The sequence below is a fragment of the Rhipicephalus microplus genome, chromosome 5, assembly GCF_043290135.1.
Source record: "Rhipicephalus microplus isolate Deutch F79 chromosome 5, USDA_Rmic, whole genome shotgun sequence".
NCBI classification, from domain to species: domain Eukaryota; kingdom Metazoa; phylum Arthropoda; class Arachnida; order Ixodida; family Ixodidae; genus Rhipicephalus; species Rhipicephalus microplus.
The window spans coordinates 183,051,927-183,075,577 of record NC_134704.1 but is presented as its reverse complement, the minus strand read 5'-3'; the positions used below and the strand labels follow the sequence as shown (position 1 = coordinate 183,075,577).

Here is a 23,651-nt window from a genome sequence, read left to right as displayed (position 1 = left end):
ATTGACGGAAATAACAGAAAACCTATCTGAGCGACCGTACTGAGCGGCATCGACAAAACACACTGAAAGAGGTTTGTTCGTGAAGTGCTTGAGAAGTGTGATGGCCCTAGCCCGGCGCCTTCGTACGCTGTGCTGAGGATGGACGTTTCGCGGGATCGGAGAGACCTGGATGGCAGTACGCTGTTCATTCGGTAAACGAAGACGGCGATCCTCTACGAACACCGGACTCAAGCCTAGGATGGAAAAAATCTTCCCACCAGCCGGCGTAGACGACAGGCGCATTAGCTGTGCAGTCTCTTGGGCTTCAATGATCTCATCTAGGGTGTATGAACTCCTAACTGCGCAAGCCGCTCAGTGCTCGTTCGCACCGGAATTCCCAACACCCTCTTTACGCTTTTTCTCATCAGAGTTTCCAGCTACTTCTTTTCTAATCCATACCTAGAGTGCATGGCAGCAAAGTACGTTGCGTCACTCTTGAGGAATGCATGAAAGAGCCTCAGTAGATCGTCCTCTCTGAGTCCCCCTCTCCTGTTCGAAGCCCTATTAATCAACCTGATCATGTTCTCGGTCTTGGTTGAAATCTTAGTGATGGTTTGTCCGTTGTAACCGTGCGACTCTATAATGTCCAGCACTCTAATAGCGTTCACTCTCGGAATGAGGGCGCCACTTCCGGTGTGAAGTACAACGTCTACCTCTGATAAAGGCTTCCAGTTTTTTGGCCTGGCTCCTTTTCTATTGGGCCTGTATAAAAGCAGCTCTGATTTACTCGAGGAGCACCTCAGCCCTGTGCCAGCAAGGAAGAGCTTTGTCTGATCGATGGCTTCGTGGAGTGCAGTCTCGACTTCCCCTTCGCTACCTCCAGGACACCAGATGGTAATATCATCAGTGTAAAGCGTATGGCTGATGCCCTTCATGTTAGATAGCAGTGTGGACAACTTGCATGTAGCGATGTTAAAGAGAAGCGGAGATATCACCACTCCTTGCGGCGTGCCTTAGGGCCCAGTGCTGTGGGAGAGGACTTGAGGTCTCCGATATTGAGCGTGGCCTGCCTGGATTCGAGAAAGGAGCTGACGTATCTGTGTAAGGCTTCACCTAGTCCAAGCTCCGAAATGGAGTTTAAGATGTGCGCGTGAGAGATGTTGTCAAACGCTTTTTCCAAGTAAAGACCCAGGATGCCTCTTACGTCCCTTGTGTTCACGTCTATGATTTGGTGTTTGAGCAGCTTCATTGTGTCCTGTGCGGACAAAGATGGACAAAACCCAACCATGTTGTAAGAAAAAAGAACTTTCTTTTTGATGTACTTATAGACACGGTTGTAAATGACATGCTCCACCACCTTGCCGCCACAGGACGTTAGCGATATGGGCCTTAGATTGCCTAAACCTGGAGGTCGCCCCGGCTTGGGAATGAAGACAACCGATGCCATTTTCCTAGAGTCTGGGACAGAACCTTCTCTCCATATGCGATTGATCTCGTCGGTAAGATAATTGATGGATTCGTCTTCCAGGTTCCTGTGGGCCTTGTTCGAGATGCCATCCGGCCCCGGAGCGGACCGTCCATTAAGGTTTTGAAGAACGTATCAAACGTCCCTGGTGGTAAAGGGCTCTCCGAGCTCAGTTCAAGGGGTTCCAGTGTAAGACGGATAATCTGAACAGCTCGAGGAGCCAATGGGTAAACATCTGTGAGCCAAACCATCCAGTATAGCGTCTTCAGAATCAGACTGTCTGGCAGCATGTATGAGTTTAGCACTGGCTTGCCTTTAATTACTCTTCGAATTTGACTCGTGCAAAAGGTGCTTTAGCAAATTCAATTTCTCTTCTATTCTCATTTGGCCATCAAGAGAATTGCACACCTCACCTCACTGCTGCCTAGAAAGGGTCTGGCAGTGATCCCCGATGCGTGACGATGATTGATGATGATTTGTGTGGTTTAACGTCCCAAAACCACCACATGATTATGAGGGACACCGTAGTGAAGAACTCCGGAAATTTCGACCACCTGGGGTTCTTTAACCTGCACCGAAATCTGAGTACACGGGCCTAAAACATTTCCGCCTGCATCGGAAATGCAGCCGCCACAGCCTGGATTCGATCCCGTGACCTGCGGGTCAGCAGCCGAGTACCTTAGCCACTAGACCACCGTGGCGGGGCAGTGGTCCTCGATGGTTCAGTTAAGTTCAGCAATTTTCTTGCGGAGCCGACGATCGAGCCTCTGCCCCTTCCACCTATTGGGTAATGATTTGGCCTCTAGGAGGTGCGCAAAGCGGCTGTCCACCCTATCCGTTTCCGAATCCGTGTGTATTTTTTCGGAGCCTCACCGACGTCTCCCTTGAGCTGTTTGACCAATTGATTCAAGCTGGGCGTTGAGTCTGCCGGAAGTGATCCAAATCTGTGAAACTAAACTCTCTTGCGGGTTTGCCCTTTACACTGATATGGGTAGCCAAGACATTGAGGTCACTACCCAGATCCACGTGCAAGTTGTGCCAAGTAGGAGATTCCACATTTTTAACAAAGGTAAAATCCGGCGTGGTGTCCCTCGTGCAGGAGTTACCCATCCTGGTCGGAAATGATGGGTCCGTGGCCAGGGTGAGGTTCAAGTTCGCTGCTGCTTGCCACAAATCCTTGCCTTTACGAGATGACCGCAGATAACCCCAAGCCTGATGAGGAGCGTTGAAATCACCCGCCAGCACAAATAGGGAGATACTGGCCCTGGCGGCAGCCTTACTCAAGAGCGCCGCAAACCTTTGTCTCGAGTCATTTGGCGAACTATAAATATGCAGGATGAAAACGCTACTCTTTAAATGACCCCCCGGAACAATTTCGACCAATGAGTGTTCCACTTTACTACTGTTCATAGAAAGATCATACGAGATATAGGTGTATCCCTTAGATACGAGCGTGCAAACGCCCCTTCGTCCGTCTCCATAAAGAGCGTGAGATATGTAACCCGGCAGAATGACAAAATCCGAAAGCGTCTCCTGAAGCAAAATGACGTGCGGCTTTTCAGAGTGAGAACGAATGAACTGCTGAAGGCCTTCTTGCAGGTAAACCCCCAGCAGTTACACTGCCAAATCCTGAACTCTTTAGGTGGACGCGCCATGGTTAGGCTCGAAAGATATGCGCCTGCGCTCGAGCACGTTAACTTTAGCGGCCAACGCACAGAAGTTAGCGTCCAACGTATTGACCTTGGCATCCAGTGCACTGAATTTGTTCGCCAAGGTAACGACCTTAACATGAACCAAGGCGACTGTTTGGCTAAGCGACTAGAACATGTCTCTGATCTCCAAAAACTACGCAGTCCCTCATTAAACGCGGGTCTCATCCAAGGAGGATTAAAAAAAATTGCTGGGGTGAGAACTCCCGGAATGCCTTGCCAACAGAAGCGAAGCCAGCTTTTGCCACTGCTAAGATGGTGGAAACATGCTCTTTTCTGATAGTGCCCACTTGAAGATGAATGTCGTTGTTATGTTAGGTAAATGCTACGTTAGTTCTATAATAAACGATAGTTGTTCCCGACGAAACAATACACAGATAGGAGTATGCGTGACTGAACTTCCCAAGAACTTTGCCTCCAATAAGAGGCTCAACAAGGAAAACTAGTAACACTAAGATGCACGTGGAGAACTGTGTTACCCGAAAAAGTTTCCATATTACACTCATTGGGCGTGCGAAGGAAACGCTTCGTTCTTAATCGCTGAACGGTGATACTTTATTATGTCCCAAGTAAGATGGCCGCTGCAGCCGCCATCTCGCCAGAGGCACGGCTTCATTCCTAGGCTATGATTTTCACTCCAGCACTTTTTTAAAATCTTCCTTGGTCTCGTCAAAGCCCTCTTTTTGGCTGGACGAACAGTACACTGCACTTTCATGGGTGTTTTGTCGGGCGTCTCCGCGGGTTTTTCTACGGGCGTTTCTATTGCCATTTCCATAGACGTTTCAATGGGCGTTTCGAGTCTAGTGACCTGAGGATGTTGTGGAGCCTCACTCCTAGCGTTAATAGCTTTCTTAAGGGCGATTATCTTGACTCTAAGTTGCGTAATCGCCTCTTTATTGCAGCATTCTCCCTTTCCAGCTGAATAATTCTATCAGTGTTCTGCTCTGGCAGCACGCCCCCCGTTACCTGTTTCTGGGATCCTTTGACACGGTCAGCCCACTCGGTTGCTGTGGCAGCAGGCACCTGAATGCTGATGGCCGGGCCCCGTGATCGGGAACAGCTCCGGGACAGGGAATGGCTTGTGGATCGGAGACCGCTCCTGTATTGGGAGCGCCTCCTCGATCTCTTGGACTGGAACCTGGACTTATTGGCTGGTTCGGACAGCTCATGTATCGGTAGGAAGTCCTTGACAAAGTCGCTTCTCTTCTACGCTGTCTGACAATATTGTTACGTAAAAATGACACGAGGCCTGTCTATTTAAAATTTATATTCAAACTGATGCGTATGGCGTCGACTAAAATGGAAGATAGCCCGCACAACCGACAGACCACTTCCTCGTTGTACTCTTCTGACCACTGATATGTCAGCTACGTAGCATTACCCCCCCTCCCCCCGGCGGTAAAAGCGCCGTCTCGGTGCACATTAACTACGGTCTTCAGTAGGCAGGCGGTGAGGTTTTAGCCTGCTGGCGTGCACAACATCACTGGGTGTGGTTGCAGGGAGGCTTGTGGTCTCAGATGCAGGAATGATCTCATAGGTGACGTCGGTTACCTGGAGGATGATACGGTAAGGACCCATGTAGCGAGACAACAACTTCTCTGATAAGCCAACTCGACGAACTGGGCACCACAGGAGAACAAGCGAACCGGGTGAGAAGTGAACGTCAGCATGCCGGCTGTCGTAGATGGCTTTCTGGGTGACTTACGAAGCCGAAAGTCTAGAGCGGCCGATCTGACGGGCGTGGTCGGCACGAGCAATAGCTTCGCGTGCATATTTGGTTGACGGCGTTGTAGTGGTTGGAAGTAGGGCGTCGAGTGGTAACTTCGGATCACGGCCATAAAGCAAATAAGAGGGTGAATAGCCAGTAATGTCGTGACGCGAGAAATTGTACGCGAAGGTCACGTGAGGTAGCGCCAGGTCGCAGTCATGGTGGTCGGAGGACACATACATCGCGAGCATGTCCGTTAGGGTCCGATTTAGCCGTTCGGTAAGACCATTTGTTTGGGGATGGTAGGAAGTGGTCAGCTTTGTGGTGCGTCGAGGAAGAGCGCAGAAGATCGCCGATTACACGGGACAAAAATGCGCGGCCGCGATCCGTGAGTAATTGGCGAGGAGCGCCATGGTGTATAATGACGTCGTGGAGCAAAAAGTCCGCAACGTCAGTGGCGGTGCTGGCGGGGAGCGCTCGAGTGATGGCATACCTAGTCGCGTAGTCTATAGCAACGGCGACCCACTTGTTGCCCGATTTTGACTCGGGAAAAGGACCGAGAAGATCTATACCAACACGGAAGAAAGGTTCGGTTGGGATGGAGATCAGTTGAAGAAGTCCAGCTGGGGGCGCAGTAGGTCGCTCCCTACGTTGGCATTTATCGCAGGAGGACACGTAACGGCGAACGGACCGGGTGAGACCGCGCCAAAAGAAGCGGCGACGCACGCAGTCGTACGTCCGAGATACACCCAGATGACCAGCACTTGCTTCATCGTGAAGCTCGTGCAGCACGGTTGAACGCAAATTTTTCGGCACGACAAGAGGGAGCTCAGGGCCATCTGGCTGGAGGCTACGACGGTACAGCGTGCCGTTCAGGAGGACGTACATGCGAAGTGACGTGTCGTTCGGAGCAGATTCGAGACGGCCAATAATTTGTCGCAGAGAAGCATCACGACGTTGTTCATGACCAATCTGAAGAAACTGGGACATTGACATGACGCTAAGGCTAGGCTCGATGTCTGGTTCGTCGGGCTGATCAACAGGGTAGCGGGATAAGCAATCGGCGTCCAGATGGAGACGTCCAGACTTATAAGCAACCGAGTAGGAACACTCCTGTAGGCGTAATGCCCAACGACCAAGTCGTCCAGTGGGGCTTTTCAGAGAAGAAAGCCAACACAGCGCGTGATGATCTGTGATGACACGGAAAGGGCGGCCATACAAGTAAGGACGGAATTTCGAAACCGCCCAAACAAGAGCGAGACATTCCCGTTCTGTTATAGAATAATTACGTTCTGACTTAGAAAGCAGACGGCTTGCGTACGGGATTACACGGTCGTTGCCCCGCTGAATTTGCGCCAAAATTTCACCAATTCCGTGACCACTCGCGTCTGTTCGCACTTCTGTTGGAGCATCGGGGTAAAAATGTGCAAGGATAGGAGGTGTCGTTAGAGCGGTGATTAGCTGAGAGAAAGCGTCAGCTTGAGGAGGGCCCCAAGAAAATGGGGCGTCTTGTTTTAGAAGGTCGGTGAGTGGCCGTGCGAGTGTCGCGAAGTTTTTCCCGAACCGACGAAAGTAGGAGCAGAGGCCCACGAAACTGCGAACATCATGGACAGAGCGGGGGACTGGGAAGTTAGTTACAGCGCGTACTTTCGCCGGGTCTGGCCGTACGCCGGCCGCGTCAACAAGGTGACCCAATACGGTAATCTGACGGAGACCCAAGTGGCACTTGGAGGAATTGAGCTGCAGGCCGGCCCGTCGAAATATGGATAGAATGGTCGAAAGGCGTTCAAGATGGGTTGCAAAAGTAGGTGAGAAAATGATCACGTCGTCCAGGTAACACAAACATGTCGACCATTTAAATCCTTGTAGGAGCGTGTCCATTCTCTCGAAGGTCGCTGGCGCGTAGCAGAGCCCGAATGGCATGACCTTGAATTGGTAAAGACCGTCAGTGGTAACGAAGGCGGTCTTTTCTCGGTCCATGTCATCCACAGCAATTTGCCAGTAGCCAGATCGGAGATCGAGAGATGAAAAGAAGGTGGCGCCATGGAGGCAATCAAGGGCATCGTCAATGCGTGGTAGAGGGTACACGTCTTTTTTGGTAATTTTGTTGAGGTGGCGATAATCAACGCAGAAACGCCATGAGCCGTCTTTCTTTTTTACTAATACCACGGGAGACGCCCAAGGGCTCGTTGATGGTTAGATTACGTTTTTCGTGATCATTTTGGCCACTTTTTTTAAATCACTTCTCGCTCGGACGCTGACACGCCGTACGGTCGACGGTGAATGGGCGCAGAGTCACCAGTGTTGATTTGGTGAGTGACAATTTTAGTCTGGCCCAAGGGATGATAGTTGGTGTCGAAAATGTCACTGTATTAGGCCAAAACTTGGCAGACAGCGCCGGCCTGGTGAGGCGACAGCTTCGATCCAATCATGTTTCGTAAAATACCATCGTCTAAGCTGGGTGACCGTGAGACTGCGCTTTGATGAAGAGCAGATACAGCGACAACACTGACATCGTCCTCTGTTACGGCAGTTAGCTTGGCTAGAGACATCCGGCAGGGCAACACTTGAGGGGTGAAACCTAAGTTAAGGAGCGGAAGTAATACACAGTTATCCGCTATGGTCGCGATGGTATAGGGCACAGTAACACTGCGCGTCAGCCTAACGTCAGTAATTGGCGTAACGATGTAGTCACCATCAGGAACGGGAGGAGTCGATGACAAAGACACGTACGTGACGGCTCGAGGTGGCAGGCGAACGAAAGTGGTTGGGATCAAGCGGCTGGTGGGCTTTGCAGAGTAGTCGGCAAAGATTGGTAGATCAAGGCTGAGGGTACCAGACGAACAATCACTTAAGGCCGAGTGTGCCGAAAGAAAATCAAGGCCAAGTGTGAGGTCATGAGGGCAGCAGGCTAGCACGGCAAAAAGGACCACGGCGTGACGACCGGCAATGCTGACATGAGCAGTGCACATTCTGATTACTGGTACAGTACCGCCATCGGCAACACGTATTGCCTGCGTCGTAGATGGCGTCATAATATTTTGTAAGCGGCAGCGTAGAGAAGCGCTCATAATAGACAGGTACGCACCTGTGTCAATGAGGGCGGTCACAGGAACATGGTCGACTTCTGCTTCAAGCAGGCTATGGTGCGTGGGAAGCGTCAGTATAGGATTTTCGGCCGTCATTGGTATTGCAGCTTCACCTCTATAAGCTGCAATATCTAGTTTTCCTGCTGCGGTCATCCAGAGAAGCTCGGCGAGGAAAAGTGCCGAGGTGGCGGAGAGCGGGATTGGCGACGTAGCGGCGACGGGGAGCGAGAGCTGCGGCGACCGGACGAAGGGGCGTCAGGGTAGCGGTGACCGGGCAAATGGGCGTCAGTGAAGGGCTCGTAAGATGACGACGAATAGAAATAGAAGGGTGCGGCGACTGAACGTCGAGGGGTTGTCGGATGCATGAGCGCCGAGGTAGAGAAAGTCTAACGTGGTTGGTTTGACCAACGGCGGCGGCAATAGCGAGAAACATGCCCAAGCTGGTGGCAGGAAAAACAAATAGGCCGGTCGTCGGGTGTTCGCCATTCCGAAGGGTTACGGATGGGCATTGTTGGAGGTGAACGGTGAGCGTGTCCTCGGGAGTAGGACGGGACTTCAGGGCGAGTCAAAGGACATGCTGATGGAAGGCCGAGGTTCGCAAACTCCTGCCTCACCACAGCTTGTATTAACGCCACTGACGGCTGTTGTTGGTCAGAGGCGAGCGTTGCGAAAACGGGTGGCTGAAGAGGAGCTGGACAGGCGGCTTCGATTTCCCGACGAACAATGCGTGTGACGTTGTCATACGTGGGGGACTGGCGGGCGGCTTCACACGATGAGGTTGCGGCCGTGTTGGGCAGCCGGGTGAATCGCTGAGTAATACGGCGGCTCTCGACTTCTTCAAACCACCGGCACTCTTTAATGATGGCGTCGACGGTGGCAACGTTGTTGTAAACTAAAAGAATAAATGCGTCGTCTGCTATGCCTTTCAGCACATGGGCCACTTTCTCAGATTCACTCCTGTGCACGTCAATCTGGCGGCATAGGGCGATGACGTCGTGAATGTACGCGACGTACGACTCCGTCGACGTCTGTGCACGAGCCGCCAGTTGATTCCGCGCTGCGATCTGCCGCCCAACGGTGTCGCCAAAAAGGTCGCGGATCTTCTCTTTAAATGAGTCTCAGCTCGTAATCTCCGCTTCGTGCGTCTCGAACCACACTCGCGGTGGGCCATCGAGGTAAAAAAGCACATTGGCAAGCATAGGAGTCGGGTCCCACCTATAGTTTGCACTGACCCGTTCGTACTGGTTGATCCAATTGTCGACGTCAACGCCATCCTGACCGGAAAATACACCGGGATCACGAGCAGGAGGTAACACGACGTATGTAGAAGTCACGGTAGGGGCAGGTGGTGAAGACGATAGTTGTTGAAGACGATGGTTGGTGAAGACGACGTAGCAATATAAGGTATCTCGAACCTTCGAGTACAGGTTCTGTCGACCGTTTGATGAGGCCCTCCTCAGAAAGCGTACTTCGGTGAGCAAATGTGCTGGTCGCCAAGGTAGCTAATTCCGCAACCTCGACAGATAACATTTCCTGGAGTGGGGCACATGTTGGCTCTGTTGCCGAGTCTACCACAGGTATAGCAGACATCCGTCTGCCATCGGTAGAGGGTGCGCTTGACTATGCTGGGACCACGCAAGACGTGATTTGGGACTCGAAGTCCTTCGAAGAGGATAACGACAGTGGTAGAATTCTCGATTCGCCGCACTTCGAGAACGGTGGGATTCCTCGGCTGAATAAGAAGTCTTCTGAGCACTTCGTCCTCAATTTCCACATCGATGTTTCTGATGATGCCCTTGCATGTGTTGTCGGGCGCAGCAATGTGAGAGCCAACCTCGTATCCTGCGTTATTAACGGTGATGGCCTCTAGACTTGCATAGGCCTTGGCGTTGGCTTGCGATGGCGTACTAATTGCAGCGATGTTCTGCATAGCCTTAGTTATGACAAATGATGTCGTCTGTGATATCCGCCGCGGAGAGACGCGCCGCTTTCGTGAGGGCTTCAGAAATCTGGACGTTACTGGTATTCTTAACGTTCAGGCCTCCCCGAGGCCTAACAATCATTCGAAAAGGCTCCTTTGGTAGATGAGGCAGCCTTGACGCGTTGGCGAGGCGTTTCTTCACGTTGGCGGGAGATTGGGTGCCAGCGTTCTAGCCGTATGGTGGGCCTTGAACTTCAGCGCGCACCACGGGTGTTTTAGTTGACTTACGCTTAGAAAGCGCTGTCGTCCATCCAGAACACTAGAATTCTTCGGGAAAAATGTCCTCCCCTTGCACAGTGACTTCCATGGACATCTTGATAGCTCAAACGCGCTAATATTAGCGTTAGGCTTAGCTAAGCCTAACCTTAGGCCTAGCAACCCACGGCGTGAACGAGCAACAAAGTCCTTCAAAAGTGGGTAAAAGATCCACCCACCATGACAAAATTGTTTCCACGCGGTCCTCGATACTTCAGCCATCGACTGGAGCAAAAGGCATCAAGCACAAAGGTAACTTTTGCAGAAAAAAAGGTGAACATGCAGGAGCCGATGTTTAGACGACCGCATGAATCGTTGCCCCCTAGTGTCCTCCAATGTTTTCTAAAAGCAAAACTTAAAAAACGCCAGATGTTTCTTAAGCAAAAAAAATGGCAGCATATGCACAGAGTGAATGATGGATAGTGGGGCGAAGCATCCGTCCGTCCATTCGTTGTTGCTTCCGTCCATTCATGCGTGCATCTGAGTGGCCGCCAGTGCGTCCATCCGCCCATCCGTGCGTGCGACTGTTCTTGCGTCCGCATGTTCATCTTTGCGTCCATCCCTGCTTTCGCTAAGCATCCGCTCCGGCGTCCGTCCATGCGTCCGTGCATACATCTGTCTGTGTGCCCGTTCGTCCACCTATTCAACACTCTAAGTACCGCCACCTCGCATCTTTTCATCATATATTCCTCATGTAAAAGCACCGCCATCCACCGGACATTCCAAGGACTGAGCGAAAGGAGGCACACGCACACTTTATTACGGCTTGCGTTTCGTGTCTACTTCCTACCTTTAATTACCTCGAGTTCATGGTATACACTAGTTCACTGTTTTCATGGCACTGCGGCCCAACGCTCGCTAAGTTTTTCTGAAACCTAGGAGGTTATGCCCAGCGAGTATAACGGAGCAACCCTTTCTTGTCTTCTGTGCGTTGTTGAACAAAAAAAAATTCGCAGCGTGCGCGTTAACTAAAAGCCGAATTCTCCTGTCTCTCATTCCCCCTTAGCAGTCATTGGCATGTAAATTGAGCACTATCATTTATTGTTCAACAACGCACAGAAGAAATCTCTCGCAGGCACCACCTCGGAGGTCAAAATGAAACACTTGTTACACACTACTACGATGGCCACGAGGGACGAACAGGTGCTACTTTAAGGAGCTTCGCCCTGTGCTCGTGTTCCCTCGTTGTCGTCGTTAGCGTCTCAGGGCGTCCCTGGGCTGGCGGACGCCCGTAATGGCAAGCCAGTCTCCGAAGAAGGCGCTAGCCTTCGACGAAGTCGTCCCCGAGGGGACTAGTCCCGAAGACGTCGTTGACGCGACGTCTTCAATAGTAGGAATCGAAGAGGTCTACTGTGTACAGCACTTTAGAGGCCGGAATTACCAAGTCACCGTTAACAGTCAGGCCGCTCTGGCTCAAGTCGTCGACGCGTCCCACCTCATCATCAGAGGAGAGCGCGTTGCTGTCGTACCCTTGGGACCCCAAGTCACTCAAGTCACCGTTCTGTTCCTGTCGTGCCGCGTCCCCAGCGAGGTCCTCGCGCAAGCATTGTCTCCCTATGGGAAGGTGCTGCACATCAGCAGAGAACTCATGGGATCGCGCCCAACCGTGATCACTGGGACGCCATTCGTCCGGATGGAAATGAAGACATCGTCGCCGGTGCCCAATTACCTCAAGGTCGCTGGCCATCGAGTGACTTGTGACTATAAAGGGATCCAGCGAGTGTGCCGTCGATGTGGAGACAGCGGGCACTTCCGCATGAATTGCACAGCTCTGTTTTGTGGAAGGTGCGGCGTTTACGGCCACGACGGGAAGGGCTGCTCGCTGCCGTGTCGCCGTTGTGGTGACCCGCATGCCACCGTCGCCTGCACCATCAGGCCGTCGTATTCCGAGGCGGCCTCCAAGAATTACCGGCCACTTCAATCAGGCAAGTATAAGGATGTCGTATCATTGACGCCAGGCCCGGATTTTTTGGCAGGACGAAGTTGGGTGCATCACAATGCCACACCAGACGCCACACCAAACGCCCACAGCGTCTCCAGCCAGCCCAGACCAGGCAGCCCCTCAAGGTGCGGATGATCCATCTAGCGGCCCACGACCAGTGGTGGTTCCCACACAACCACAGGTCGAGCCCTTACCAGAGGAGGCGCCACTCGGCGGACGCGTCGCAGATGCTGACGTGATATCTGTTGCTCACCCCATGGCTGCCCAGTCCTCTGTTAGTCCTCCTATCATTGAAGAGACGTTGTCCCAAGGTGACGAGGCTTCCATTAACGAGGACACGAACAGTACTAGGAGCGACACGGCCCTGCAGAAAGACACCGACAGCACTCCAAGCGAGATCAGTCGGGACAGTTTTGACGACTTTGTGCCATCTTCACTCAAGAGCCTCGGCACCAAGCGCCACCGAATATCCAGCAGCGACTCGGAGGCCCCCAGCAGAGACAGAAGTCCCCTGCGGACTTCGATGTGGCCCCGGAAGCCCCGCGCTTCCGGTGGGTCGCCTGGTTGTAAGAAGTGATTGAGCTGCTTGCGGGGCACCCACTCCCGCGTTTGTCTGAACTGTGAGTCTAGTATCCAAATTTGTCTTTATTGTTTACGATGGCTACCGCATTGAATATTAATTCCTTCAACGTAAAAGGTTTTCGCAGTCCAGTAAAGCAGGCCGAGGTGACTAGTGTAGCACGTGCTGCAAATTGTGATGTTTTATGCCTGCAGGAAACTAATTTCTGTTCACTATCCGACGTTAGGGCTTTTAAACAAAAGTTTAACTTAGATTGCTATTTTTCTTTCACTACAACTCGTTTTACGGGAGTAGGCATCATTATATTTATTCGGGCTTTATTGAGAGGTCACCACGTTGTTTACGACGGCGTCGGTAGAATTATTGCTCTAAATTGTACCTACTTTTCTTTTCGAATGAGGATACTATGTGTGTATGTGCCTGCACAAACCGGACAGTCTAATGATTTTTTTTCGAAATTTGGATGTATTTTTCTTAGACAGTCGTCATGTAATTCTAATTGGAGACTTTAACTGTGTGCTAAATACGCGATGCGATGTACAGGGTCCTGGCTGTGGTCGGTCTGCTTGGAATTCACGTGAGCTGCGACGCCTTGTCCAGCATTTTTAATTGGTGGATGCGCATAATGTCATACACGGCAATAATTTTGTTTGGACATGACGCCGCGAACACTCCTCCAGCAGACTCAACCGGGCTTATATTCCACATGCTTTAGAGACGTTTGTCTCCGACTTGCGTGTTCCGCCCATCCCACCTTCGCCTGTGTACGTCACTGACCATCGTCCGATTCTATTAGAACTAAAAATTCTATTTTTCTTCTCGGAGAAACCATGGCGTCTTGATGTTGACGTTCTCCAGGACGCGTGCTCTCGCTCAAATTTGTCCCGTGCAATACGCGTGTCACTCGCTGCGTCTGATTTATTTGATTGGGATGCGCTTAAAACGCAGTGGCGCCTGCACTGCTCAGTTGAAGGGCGTTCCCTTCGTCGTCGCGTTTCTGAGGAGCTGGCCGATACTGCCGCGAAGTTACAGCTTGCGTAGGTTGGAAGATAAGTTATTATCTTTGTTCTGCCTTCACGAATTAAAGCTGCTGCCACGACGAAGACAAGTTCTCTTATCACGAGCTGGCTTCCGTGACATTTTACGCCACACAAATTACCATAATTGCTTGGTAATTTGTAAGATGAGGAAGAAATATGCAGAATGGCACCTAACGCACCTAGAATTGAAACTGCTAATTTGTAACAGTTGATTTTAAGAATAAAAAACTGAGACTTAGTGATTGCTTACTTTCACATAATCTGTTTACGCTTGATTTGCTTATAAGTGAAGCTAATTAGTAAATGCGGTTACAGAACATATTGCTATGCGCAAAGCTGCCCGTAGGCTGGGGGATTGTTTCAAGAACAATTTTATTTAAAAACAGGGTTCTTTTCACAAAACAACTAAGTATTTTGGGCTTATTTTTTAACGCTTTTAAAATTGAGTGAAGCTTCGTGTCTGAATAAAACGAACAAGCCACTAATTTCATGCTCGGGCTTGATTAAGAGCTTCCAACCAAAGAAACTATCGATACGACATCTCAAACAGAACACTGCTTGTCCATTCCAGCGTGACAAAGTACTTCAAATACTGTTGACGGAGCCGCATCTGAGCAGCGTGGCTATTGATCCTGAAGATTTCATACAGTTTGGGTTCCTCAATCCAACATTTTATTTCGTGGAGACATACTTCCGAAAAGAGTAAGTGTTTTCCCTTATTATCACACCAAAGTGATGCCACATGTTGGGGTGCACCAAGGGTTCAGTGACTATTTGCTTCATGCAAATGACGTCGAAAATAATATACATGATCAGATGTAAAAAAAAATTTCGTCAACGGGCATTGAACCACCCAATATTCGGTCTGCAGCATAAGATGCCGAGCACGGCGTCGACTGTTCCACGGCCACAATTTTTTATTGCCAGAATAGGCGCACTTTCCCACAACAGCGCTCCTTACATACGGCTGATATTACACAACTTTCATTTTGGCAAGAGCATCCATCAAAACCAACACTTATTCGCTCTATTTTCATTTCCGAAGCACTTCCCGTAGTTTGCTTACAAACTCAGTAAAGTAAGGATTCACTGGTCCAACATGTAGATCAAAGTGCTTTTTTCCAAATGCTATGAAGGCCGAGGAAGAAAAATCATGTCATATATATTCAAGATTCCTACAAATTAAACAGTAGGCACCCTTGACAAATACTTCCCCCCCCCCAATTTTTGGCCACATTTTCACGACTGAGGGTTAGTATCTATATTCAAAAATGTTTTCACTCCGACTCTACTTCGTTACAAACGTGCTTTATTAATTCATACCACCCACTTCCCTCTCGCGGTGCTCTTTACCTGCGCGATAATGTCGCCCTCCTGGAGCGGTAAAGTGATTCATAATCACCGTGCCTTCCACTATCAGTACATGCAACGAATTCTGATAGGCGTCTGTTTCATATTCGTCTACGCATTGATACATTGCTACGTGCCAAATTTAGCCTAAGCGTCGGCATTGCTCATAACGCCCATCTCAACCAAGAGTAGCTTTGCGATGCCTGCCTGTCTCAGCAGGCTGTTATGGCTACACTCTCAAAAAAAGGTGATGCAACTTACTAACCTTGAGGTAGTAAATTGCTGTTACAACATTCACTACCTAAGTTGTAACAGTAGGCAGTAAATGACAAGGTAGTAAAGTTACTACCATGCCATTTATTAGCTGCAGTTACTACCTACTATGAGGTGGCAACATAATGTTTGTAAATGTACTACTATGATGGTTACTAGCTCCTGTTACTACTTACTGGAAGGTAGTGAGCTAAGCTAGCAAGTTTACTACGAAGAAGGTTACTAGGTTTGTTACTATGCATGCAGGAAGGTAGAATATGTAAATAAATTTTCCCAGTAAATGTTTGTTATTTGCCGCGTAGTGATTCAAACTAGTGACAACTCTTGGCAACCTTATTTAATGAAGTTGAGTAATGTTGCAAATGGTGTAATAGGATAAAAAAGTGCATTTTTAAATAAAGAACATGCATCAGCTTGACTCACAGAAATATAGGTTCTTGACTCACAGAAAAAATATGAGTGGAAATTAGTTTCATACCAAATATTAAGAAATGCTTAGCATGACAGGAAAAACAAAAATACCGAATTCGAATGAAACATTTATTTAAAAGCGACATTTTCAGGCACCTCAATCGTTCGCTATGATTTTTGTATAGCTGCCATTATCCACTTCACTTGTAGTGATGTTGATGCACATCTTAGCCTGCAGATGTGTTCCAGCACAACAAATGTGTTTTGGTTGTGCGCTGCGTATTGCACTATAAACGCGTGTATATCTGCACAAGGGCTGTCACACCAGCTGTGACATTCTAGATCTCCACTGACAAGTCTACAGACTCTGCGGTGATCACCATTGCATTTCGGGGCTGTTTTCCTATCAAGTCCAATGAGGTGTAGCCATTCTGTAATGAAAAACAAATAAGCAAATGATGAACATCAGCTTGACTGAATATTGGCATGAATGAATTTCAACAGAATGAATAATCGATTCAGAGAACTTCCTGTCTTTCTAATGTTAAAAACCTAATAAATTTGATGGTTTTATTATTATAAAGCGTATTTTTGTGAACACTCTAGTTTAATTTTGACCAGTGCTCATTAACATGCACCTAAAGCTCATTGGTGCTGCGAATTCTTGTATTTTCGAATTGCTATATATTTAAAACATTCCTCATTCATGTTGCAAATTTTTGTAATTTTCGTACCTTCTATTTATTTATCTATATATTTATTTATTTATTATTATTATCACTGACATTTATGTACCCACTCCTGCATGGGCCCAAATAGGGACTAAAGTATTTGTAAATAGGTGAAAAAAAACGAAGTTTGCAGGTCCTCTTCCGTACCACCCAGATTAAGTCGTTGCTGCTGTCTCGATGAATACACCTGATGGCTGCCTTGCCGTGCCTCTTCCGTTTGCAACCTACCTATTTTTCATTTACTTCACTGTTTCAAGTCTTATAATTTTTGATCCGACGACAGAAAATAGCGCTAAGAAACGGCGACACAAGAAAAGGACACAGGACACAGGGGCTAACTTCCAACATAATGTTTATTACTACCGCACGCTTGCCTATATCTCCAGTAGAATAACGTCACATGACATGTATGATGAGCATGAAAAATGAACTTCTTTGAAAATACATTCCCTTATCATTGAGAATAAACGATGGAGTGCAGACGCTTGTCGAACGTTCTCTTGATAACTGTGCATGCATTGAATATCGGTGAGCAGCCGCAGGATTTACAATGTATGGCAAGCTAGCTCCCTTGGCCATTTTTCAGGTTACTACAATGTTCCCTTAATCTATCTTTAAGGGAACGGCTCGTCTGTCCAATACACACTTTACCACAAGAGAGCAGAATACAATAAACAACGCAAATGACACTGGGAACAAAAAGAGGTCGATGCTTCTTATTACAAGCTTTGGGTTTTCTGTCGCGGTAATGAAGGCCACAAAGGCTGGTCTACTTCTTGTGAGCCGAAAAAACAACCTTCACTTCAGAGCGCTAGCTTATTTCTGTAGCGGTGCGATATCTTGTCATTGTATGGTATGGCGAATGACGCTCGGCATCATGACGCGCTGTACATTCTGGGTTATGAAACAAGATTTCTGCAACCAAAGTTTGAACGTGCAGAGTATAACCTGCTTCGACAATCCGTCTGACTGATTACGAAAACTTTTGGCAATTTCGTGCTCACAAGATTTGCTTAATGCATGACGGGAACAATGACTGATGATGCCTCTTCTTACTAGTTTGGAATAGGCTCATTGGTAAGGAACGACCGGCTTGTTTATGCCTGGTTGGTATGCCCAACAAATGCGGTTAGTGTGAAAGGTGAAGAAGACATCGAGGAATTTTATGGCACTGCTTTCAGGCAATTCGTAATTAAGCGTGCAGGGTCTAAAAGACTCAGATAATTGCGAAACTAGTTTCACCAAACTTACCTCGTCTGCTGCCGTGTCGTTAGCAAAACAACATAGTCATCGACATAACCGAACACTTTCTTGATGTTCAATTTGTCAAGATGTTCGTTAATCAATCTCTCAATTCTAATGAAGAATATGTCGCTTAAAACGGGTGCTATGCATGACCCGATACAGATTTCGTCCTTTTGAATAAAATGGCTTGTCATCCCATGAAATGTAGGTCGACTTGAGGTACGATCATAAAAGTCCTAGAAACTGACTGATAGAAACACCACACTCTGTTTGAAATATAGCAGAACCAAACAAATGTATGCACTCTTCAACCGTAAAAAGCAAGAGATCATGCAGAATAGAGTAATAAAAACCATCATCCCCCATGAGATGTTGCTTCCTGTGATTGAAGAGTGCGTAGATTTCCTTGGCTGTGTTAGATTTTATACCGAGTGTGGTGTTCCTATCAATCAGTTTCTAGAACTTTTACTATTTTACCTCAAGTCGACCCACATTTGTTGGGATGGCAAGCCTTTTATTGATATGTGGGCTTTAACATCCCAAAACCATCATATAATTATGAGAGACGCCGTAGTGGAGGACTTCGGCAATTTCTACCACCTGGGGTTCTTTAACGTGCTTTCAAATCTGAGCACACGGGCCTACAGATTTTCCGCCTCCATCGGAAATGCAGCTGCCGCAGCCGGGATTTGATCCCGCGACCTGCGGGTCAGCAGCCGAGTACCTTAGTTACTAGACCACCGCGGCGGGACGGGAAGCCTCTTATTTAAAAGAACGGAATCTGTATTGGGTGAAGCACAGCACCCATTTTAAACGACATATTTTTAAGTAGAATACACAGATCTATTAACCTACATCTCGATAAATTGAACGTCAAGAAAGTGTTCAGGTATGTCTATGACCATCTTGTTTCGCTAACTAACGACATGGCAGCAGACGAGGCAAGTTTTGCAAAAATAGTTACGCAATTTTCTGAGTGTTTTAAATCTTTCACTCTTACTTACAAATTGCCTGAGAGCAATGCCATCAAATTCCTCAGTGTCCTCTTCACCTTTCACCCTAACCGAATTTGTTGGGCATACCAACCACGCACTAACAAACCAGTCCTTCCATACCAATCAGCTCATTCCAAATTATTAAAAAGAGACATCAGCAGTCATTGTTTCTATCAAGCATTAAGCAAATCTTGTGAGCACAAAATCGCCAAAAGTTCTCATAATCAGTCAGACCGATTGTCGAATGTAGGTTATACTCTGCACGTTAAAACTTCGTTTGCAGAAGGCTCGCTTCGTAACCCAGGGTGTAGGGCACATCATGATTCCGAGAAACAAAAGCACTTATTCGCCATGCGATACCACCACAAGATATCAAACAACCTAAAGAAATAAGCTAAGCCCTCAGAAGTTAACTCAGTTGGGAAACACTCAGTTGGGGTTTCCACGACGGAAAACCCCAACGTTGTAATAAGAAGCATCGAACAGTTTTCGTTCCCCCCGTCATTTGCGTTATTTACCGTATCCCACTCTCTCTTTACCGTATTCCGTCGCCTAATGATAGATTAAGAGAACATTGTAATAACGTGAAATTGGTGAGGGAGTTGACTGGTCATTCATTGCAAATCCCGCAGCTGCTCATCGGTATTCAATGAATGTACAGTTATCAAGATTATGTTTGACAAGCTTACTGGGGGGATTATTGAGGCTGAGGCTATCGCATCACTGGGGTTTTAAGTGCGTCATGGGTCTCTCGTTTATGCTCAGAAATAAGAAATTCTATTTTCTAAGAAATTAATTTTTTGTGTTCATCATTCATGTCATGTGACGTTATTCTTCTGGCGATATAGGTGAACGTGCGGTGGTAATAAACATTGTGTTGGCCCTGCAGGGGCGCCTGTGAAAGCAGGCGTTTGGTGTGTAGCGACACCACGGACCCGAGCTAACGGGGGAGTTTCTACTCCCTCCCACGCCTAGCCGTGCGTGGCTTTGCCGTGTCCGGGGAAAAGGGGATCCTCGGGGTTGAGCTGACGCTCGGTGATTGGACCTTTAAGGCCCCCCGGCAGAGGCAACACACCCCTTTGGCCCCGGCTTCACGTAGACGGCACCCCTGGGCTGACCCACCCAGGAGAAATCGGCAGTCGCCTTTTCCTATCCCTCTCTCCCTGCATCTTCGTCTTTATCTCTTACTATTTATCTGTCCTGTCTTCTACTCTCTTCCGTTTACTTCCAAACTTCCTGGCGGCTAGGGTTAACCCTGTGCGAATAGCCTACCTTGGTCTAGGCGCATTGGGTTATAGTGGCGTTGTACGGCTGGCGTCTGCAGTTTTCAGCATCTGTAAACTTGTAGCGTCCCCTCGTTGGGCTCCGTGGTGGGTGGCCGCCAACGCTGCTGAAGAAAAATAAAAAAGGCATGCATGGAGCATCCCCCTAATGTCTGATCGTACCGGCTTAAAGTGGGTACGCACCGATGCAATTTTTGAATTTGTTCCGAACAAAAAAGATAACTTCCCCAAGTACCACATTATCCACTGTGAAAGTACACAAAAGAAAGCTAGAAGTATTTCACCTTTTCTTGTGTCCAAATGTCTCATAGAAACGCTGGGCGCAGGCTACAAGGCCACAAAGACCGCCAGTGGTGACCTGTTACTTGAAATAAAACACAACGCACAGGACCAAAGACTACATAAACTCACAGCATTTGGGAATCAGCCTATCACAATCACACCGCATCGAACCATGAACACAGTAATGGGTGTTGTATCAGATGGAGACCTGATGGACCTCTATGATGATGAAATTATAAAAGGCGTCATTCAGGTGCAGCGTATCAAAATAAGAAGAGAAAATAAGGAAATCCCAACGAAGCACATCATACTAACTTTCGCATCTAGCACCCTCCCCACTGAAATAGCAACAGGATATCTTAAACTGCCAGTTAGACCATACATACCCAACCCGCGGCGCTGCTTTAAGTGTCAGAGGTTCGGGCACGGCTCCCAGAGCTGCCGAGGACAGATTACCTGTGCGAAATGCGGCACCAAAGGTCATACCGCTGACGATGACTGTCAGCTACAAGTGCACTGCGCAAACTGTGAGGGTGACCATCCTGCATACTCCAGGTCATGCGTGGCCTGGAAAATAGAAAAAGAAATTATTAATACAAAGTTTAAATTGAACATAAGCTTCCGTGAAGCGCGGCAGCGCGTTTCCCCGCATTTTGCTGGGAACACATCGTATGCCGAAGTGGTGCGAGGGGGGTCAGCACCACTTCGGTTTTCGGCAATGCCTTGGACCACGCCCAGCGTGCCGAAGCAAACGCCACAAGCCCCCATGGGGAGAGCAGCCTCAGCTGCCCCACCCTCCTTGAATACAGCCCCACCAAAGGTCCCTGTGAACCTTGGAAGCAGCCAGGGCACCACACAAACTAAAGAGGTCGCCTCGACCTCCAGCCCGGTGGGGTTTAAGACTCCGTCTGTCACGACGAAGACTACAACGAAAACAACATTATCTGTCGTCTCTCCTGAGGCGATGGACACATCAACTGCACCGGCGCAGACTGCGCCAAATGAGCGGCGGGGTTCCCTTGACCGCTCTAAAAAAGACAAAACGGTAATTACAGGGCCTTCTAAAGGCTGTGTAAGATAAGTCACTTCTCTCTTTAGACACCAGCCCCACTCATTTCGTACACACAGCACTTCTTTACTCCCATAATGGAGACACCAATTATACAATGGAACATCAGAGGACTACTGCGAAACCTCGACGATGTCCAAGAACTTCTACACAAACATTCTCCAAAAGTGCTGTGTGTACAGGAAACACACTTAAAATCCAAGAATACAAATTTTTTGCGTCAATATTGACCCGTGTCTACATGTGGACAAAAACGATGATGGGGGGATTTAGCGGACACCAGGTAGTGGGCCTCTGGCTTGACGCGAGAACGAAGAAGATCTTGTGGCTCAGCTGTTGAGAACACGCTGCTTTCGCTGCCTCAAGGCGTACTTGTGCTTTGTTCGCGTTGTACTGCGACACTGGTGGAGGTGCTGGCCCGCGACCCCACCTGATGCTCCACTCTCCCACGGGGAGCCGTTCATCCAGCCCAGAAGCACTTGTCGACACTCCCGTGCATCGCTTCAGTCGTCGCTTGCGAGGCCTCCTTCCAGAGTTCACTCTCTCACAGGAACACTCTACAAAGCACCGCTCAGATCTACCAATGGCCACCGCCAATCCACAACAGTTACTACGAGACAGTAGTTTGCCAACCCCTTCTGTGGTAACCTTTTTTCACCGCTGGTGCCTGATCGCTTTGGTGGTGGAGCACATGAATACGTCGAAGAATGGCTTGATCACTATGAACGTGTCGCTAATACTAACCAGTGGTCCCTTGAACAAAGGCTTTCCCGCGCCTATTTTTATGTCGACGACAGCGCTGGAACTTGGTACGAGAACAGAGAAGGCAGTTTGTCATCATGGAGTGACTTTAAAAGAGGCATGATTGACACATTTGCCGATGTCGACCGGCGCGAACGTGCGCAGCATTTACTCGAGCTACGGGTTCAGAAACCCAATGAAACGGTCGCAATGTTCGCTGAGGACATGGCCCGTCTCTTCCGTAAAGCTGAACCGCACATGACCGACGACAAAAAGTTGCACTACCTCATGCGCGGCGTTAAAGAGCAATTGCTCGCCAGACTTTTGCGGAACCCGCCAAGCACCGTGACAGACTTCATCAAAGAAGCTACGGCTATCGAACGGGCGCTTCACCTACGATGCCGACAATACGATCGCTTGTCCAGCAGCGCCCACATGCAAGTCGCCGCTACGGCATCTGACAATCAAAGCTCGTTGCGCGATTTGATAAGAGAGATTGTTCGCGAAGAGCTGCTGAAGTTGCGGAATCTGGTCACGGAACCACCCACGGCGTCTGTCGCTGAAGTCGTCCGCGAAGAAATACGCCAAGCGTTTTCAACAGCTGAACCTACTGACGATCAGCGACCTATGAGCTACGCAGCCGCGCTTCGCCGCCCGCCGCCCGTTGCGCCGTCGTACCGCCAGCCATCGGCAGCCGTTCCTTGGTCGCCACAAGAACAGACACCGCGACGACCTGCCGTCGTACCGCCGTACGAAATGCCGCCGTACCAAGAGCCGTCTCCCAACGAGACACGGCATTTGCCACATTACGAGCTGTTGCGGCGTCCACAGCTTCGTAAAACAGACGCCTGGCGCACTGTAGATAGGCGCCCGCTTTGTTTTACCTGCGGAGGTGTGGGCCACATTTCCCGCCATTGCTGGCACCGCGTAGATATGTTTTGACCTCTTCGGCAAAGGTCTGACGATCGACGCGCCAACGACGGCTACGCACCACGCCGGGACACTCATTCTCAAGGACCCCCCTTGTCTCAGTCCCATTTTGACAACCACAGTGCCAATAATGACGACAGTGTGCCTGATTACCAGCCAGGTTTGGGACGTCGACCACGCTCTCCGTCTCCGGCATATTCGCCTTCGTTGCGCCACCGAACTACACTGACGTCAGTGGAAGGAGGTGACTAAGTCCACGCCGGGGAAACTGAAGGCGGCGACCTCCGGGGGTGAGGTTGCAGGCCGTCAAGGCGACGAAAAAAAGCCCCCGTTACTTGTACCACAGGACACCGTAAACCGAGAAGTTGTAACACCGACGAAACTGTGACCACAGATCTTACCGTTTCGGTAGACAGACAGCAAGTAACAGCCTTAGTTGGTACCGGCGCCGACTTTTCTATCATAAGTGAAAACCTTGCCGTACGCCTAAAAAAAGTGGAGACTACGCGGACGGGACCTCACCTGAGGACAGCAGGCGGCCAGCTGTTGATGCCTGTCGGAAAGTGTACAGCAAGACTCGACATCGGTGGCTC

The 23,651-nt window shown here is 49.1% G+C and overlaps 1 protein-coding gene across 27 annotated transcripts in view; it reads left to right on the top strand.

Annotated features, from left to right (window-relative positions):
- Positions 1-23,651, top strand: part of LOC119173303 (uncharacterized) — a 509,098-nt gene that overhangs the window by 140,630 nt on the left and 344,817 nt on the right. For 22 of the 27 annotated variants that reach the window (XR_012895517.1, XR_012895516.1, XR_012895522.1 and 19 more), the window contains one exon: positions 14,320-14,450. The exons of 4 other annotated variants lie outside the window; for them this stretch is intronic. Coding sequence is in view for 6 of the 23 variants with exons in the window: in XM_075896271.1 (XP_075752386.1) it covers positions 14,320-14,450 (131 nt within the window). In the remaining 17 variants the exon portion in view is untranslated. Of the gene's footprint in view, positions 1-12,613; positions 12,749-14,319; positions 14,451-23,651 lie in introns of those variants that run through there. One more of the 27 variants, XR_012895514.1, reaches the window with a different exon arrangement.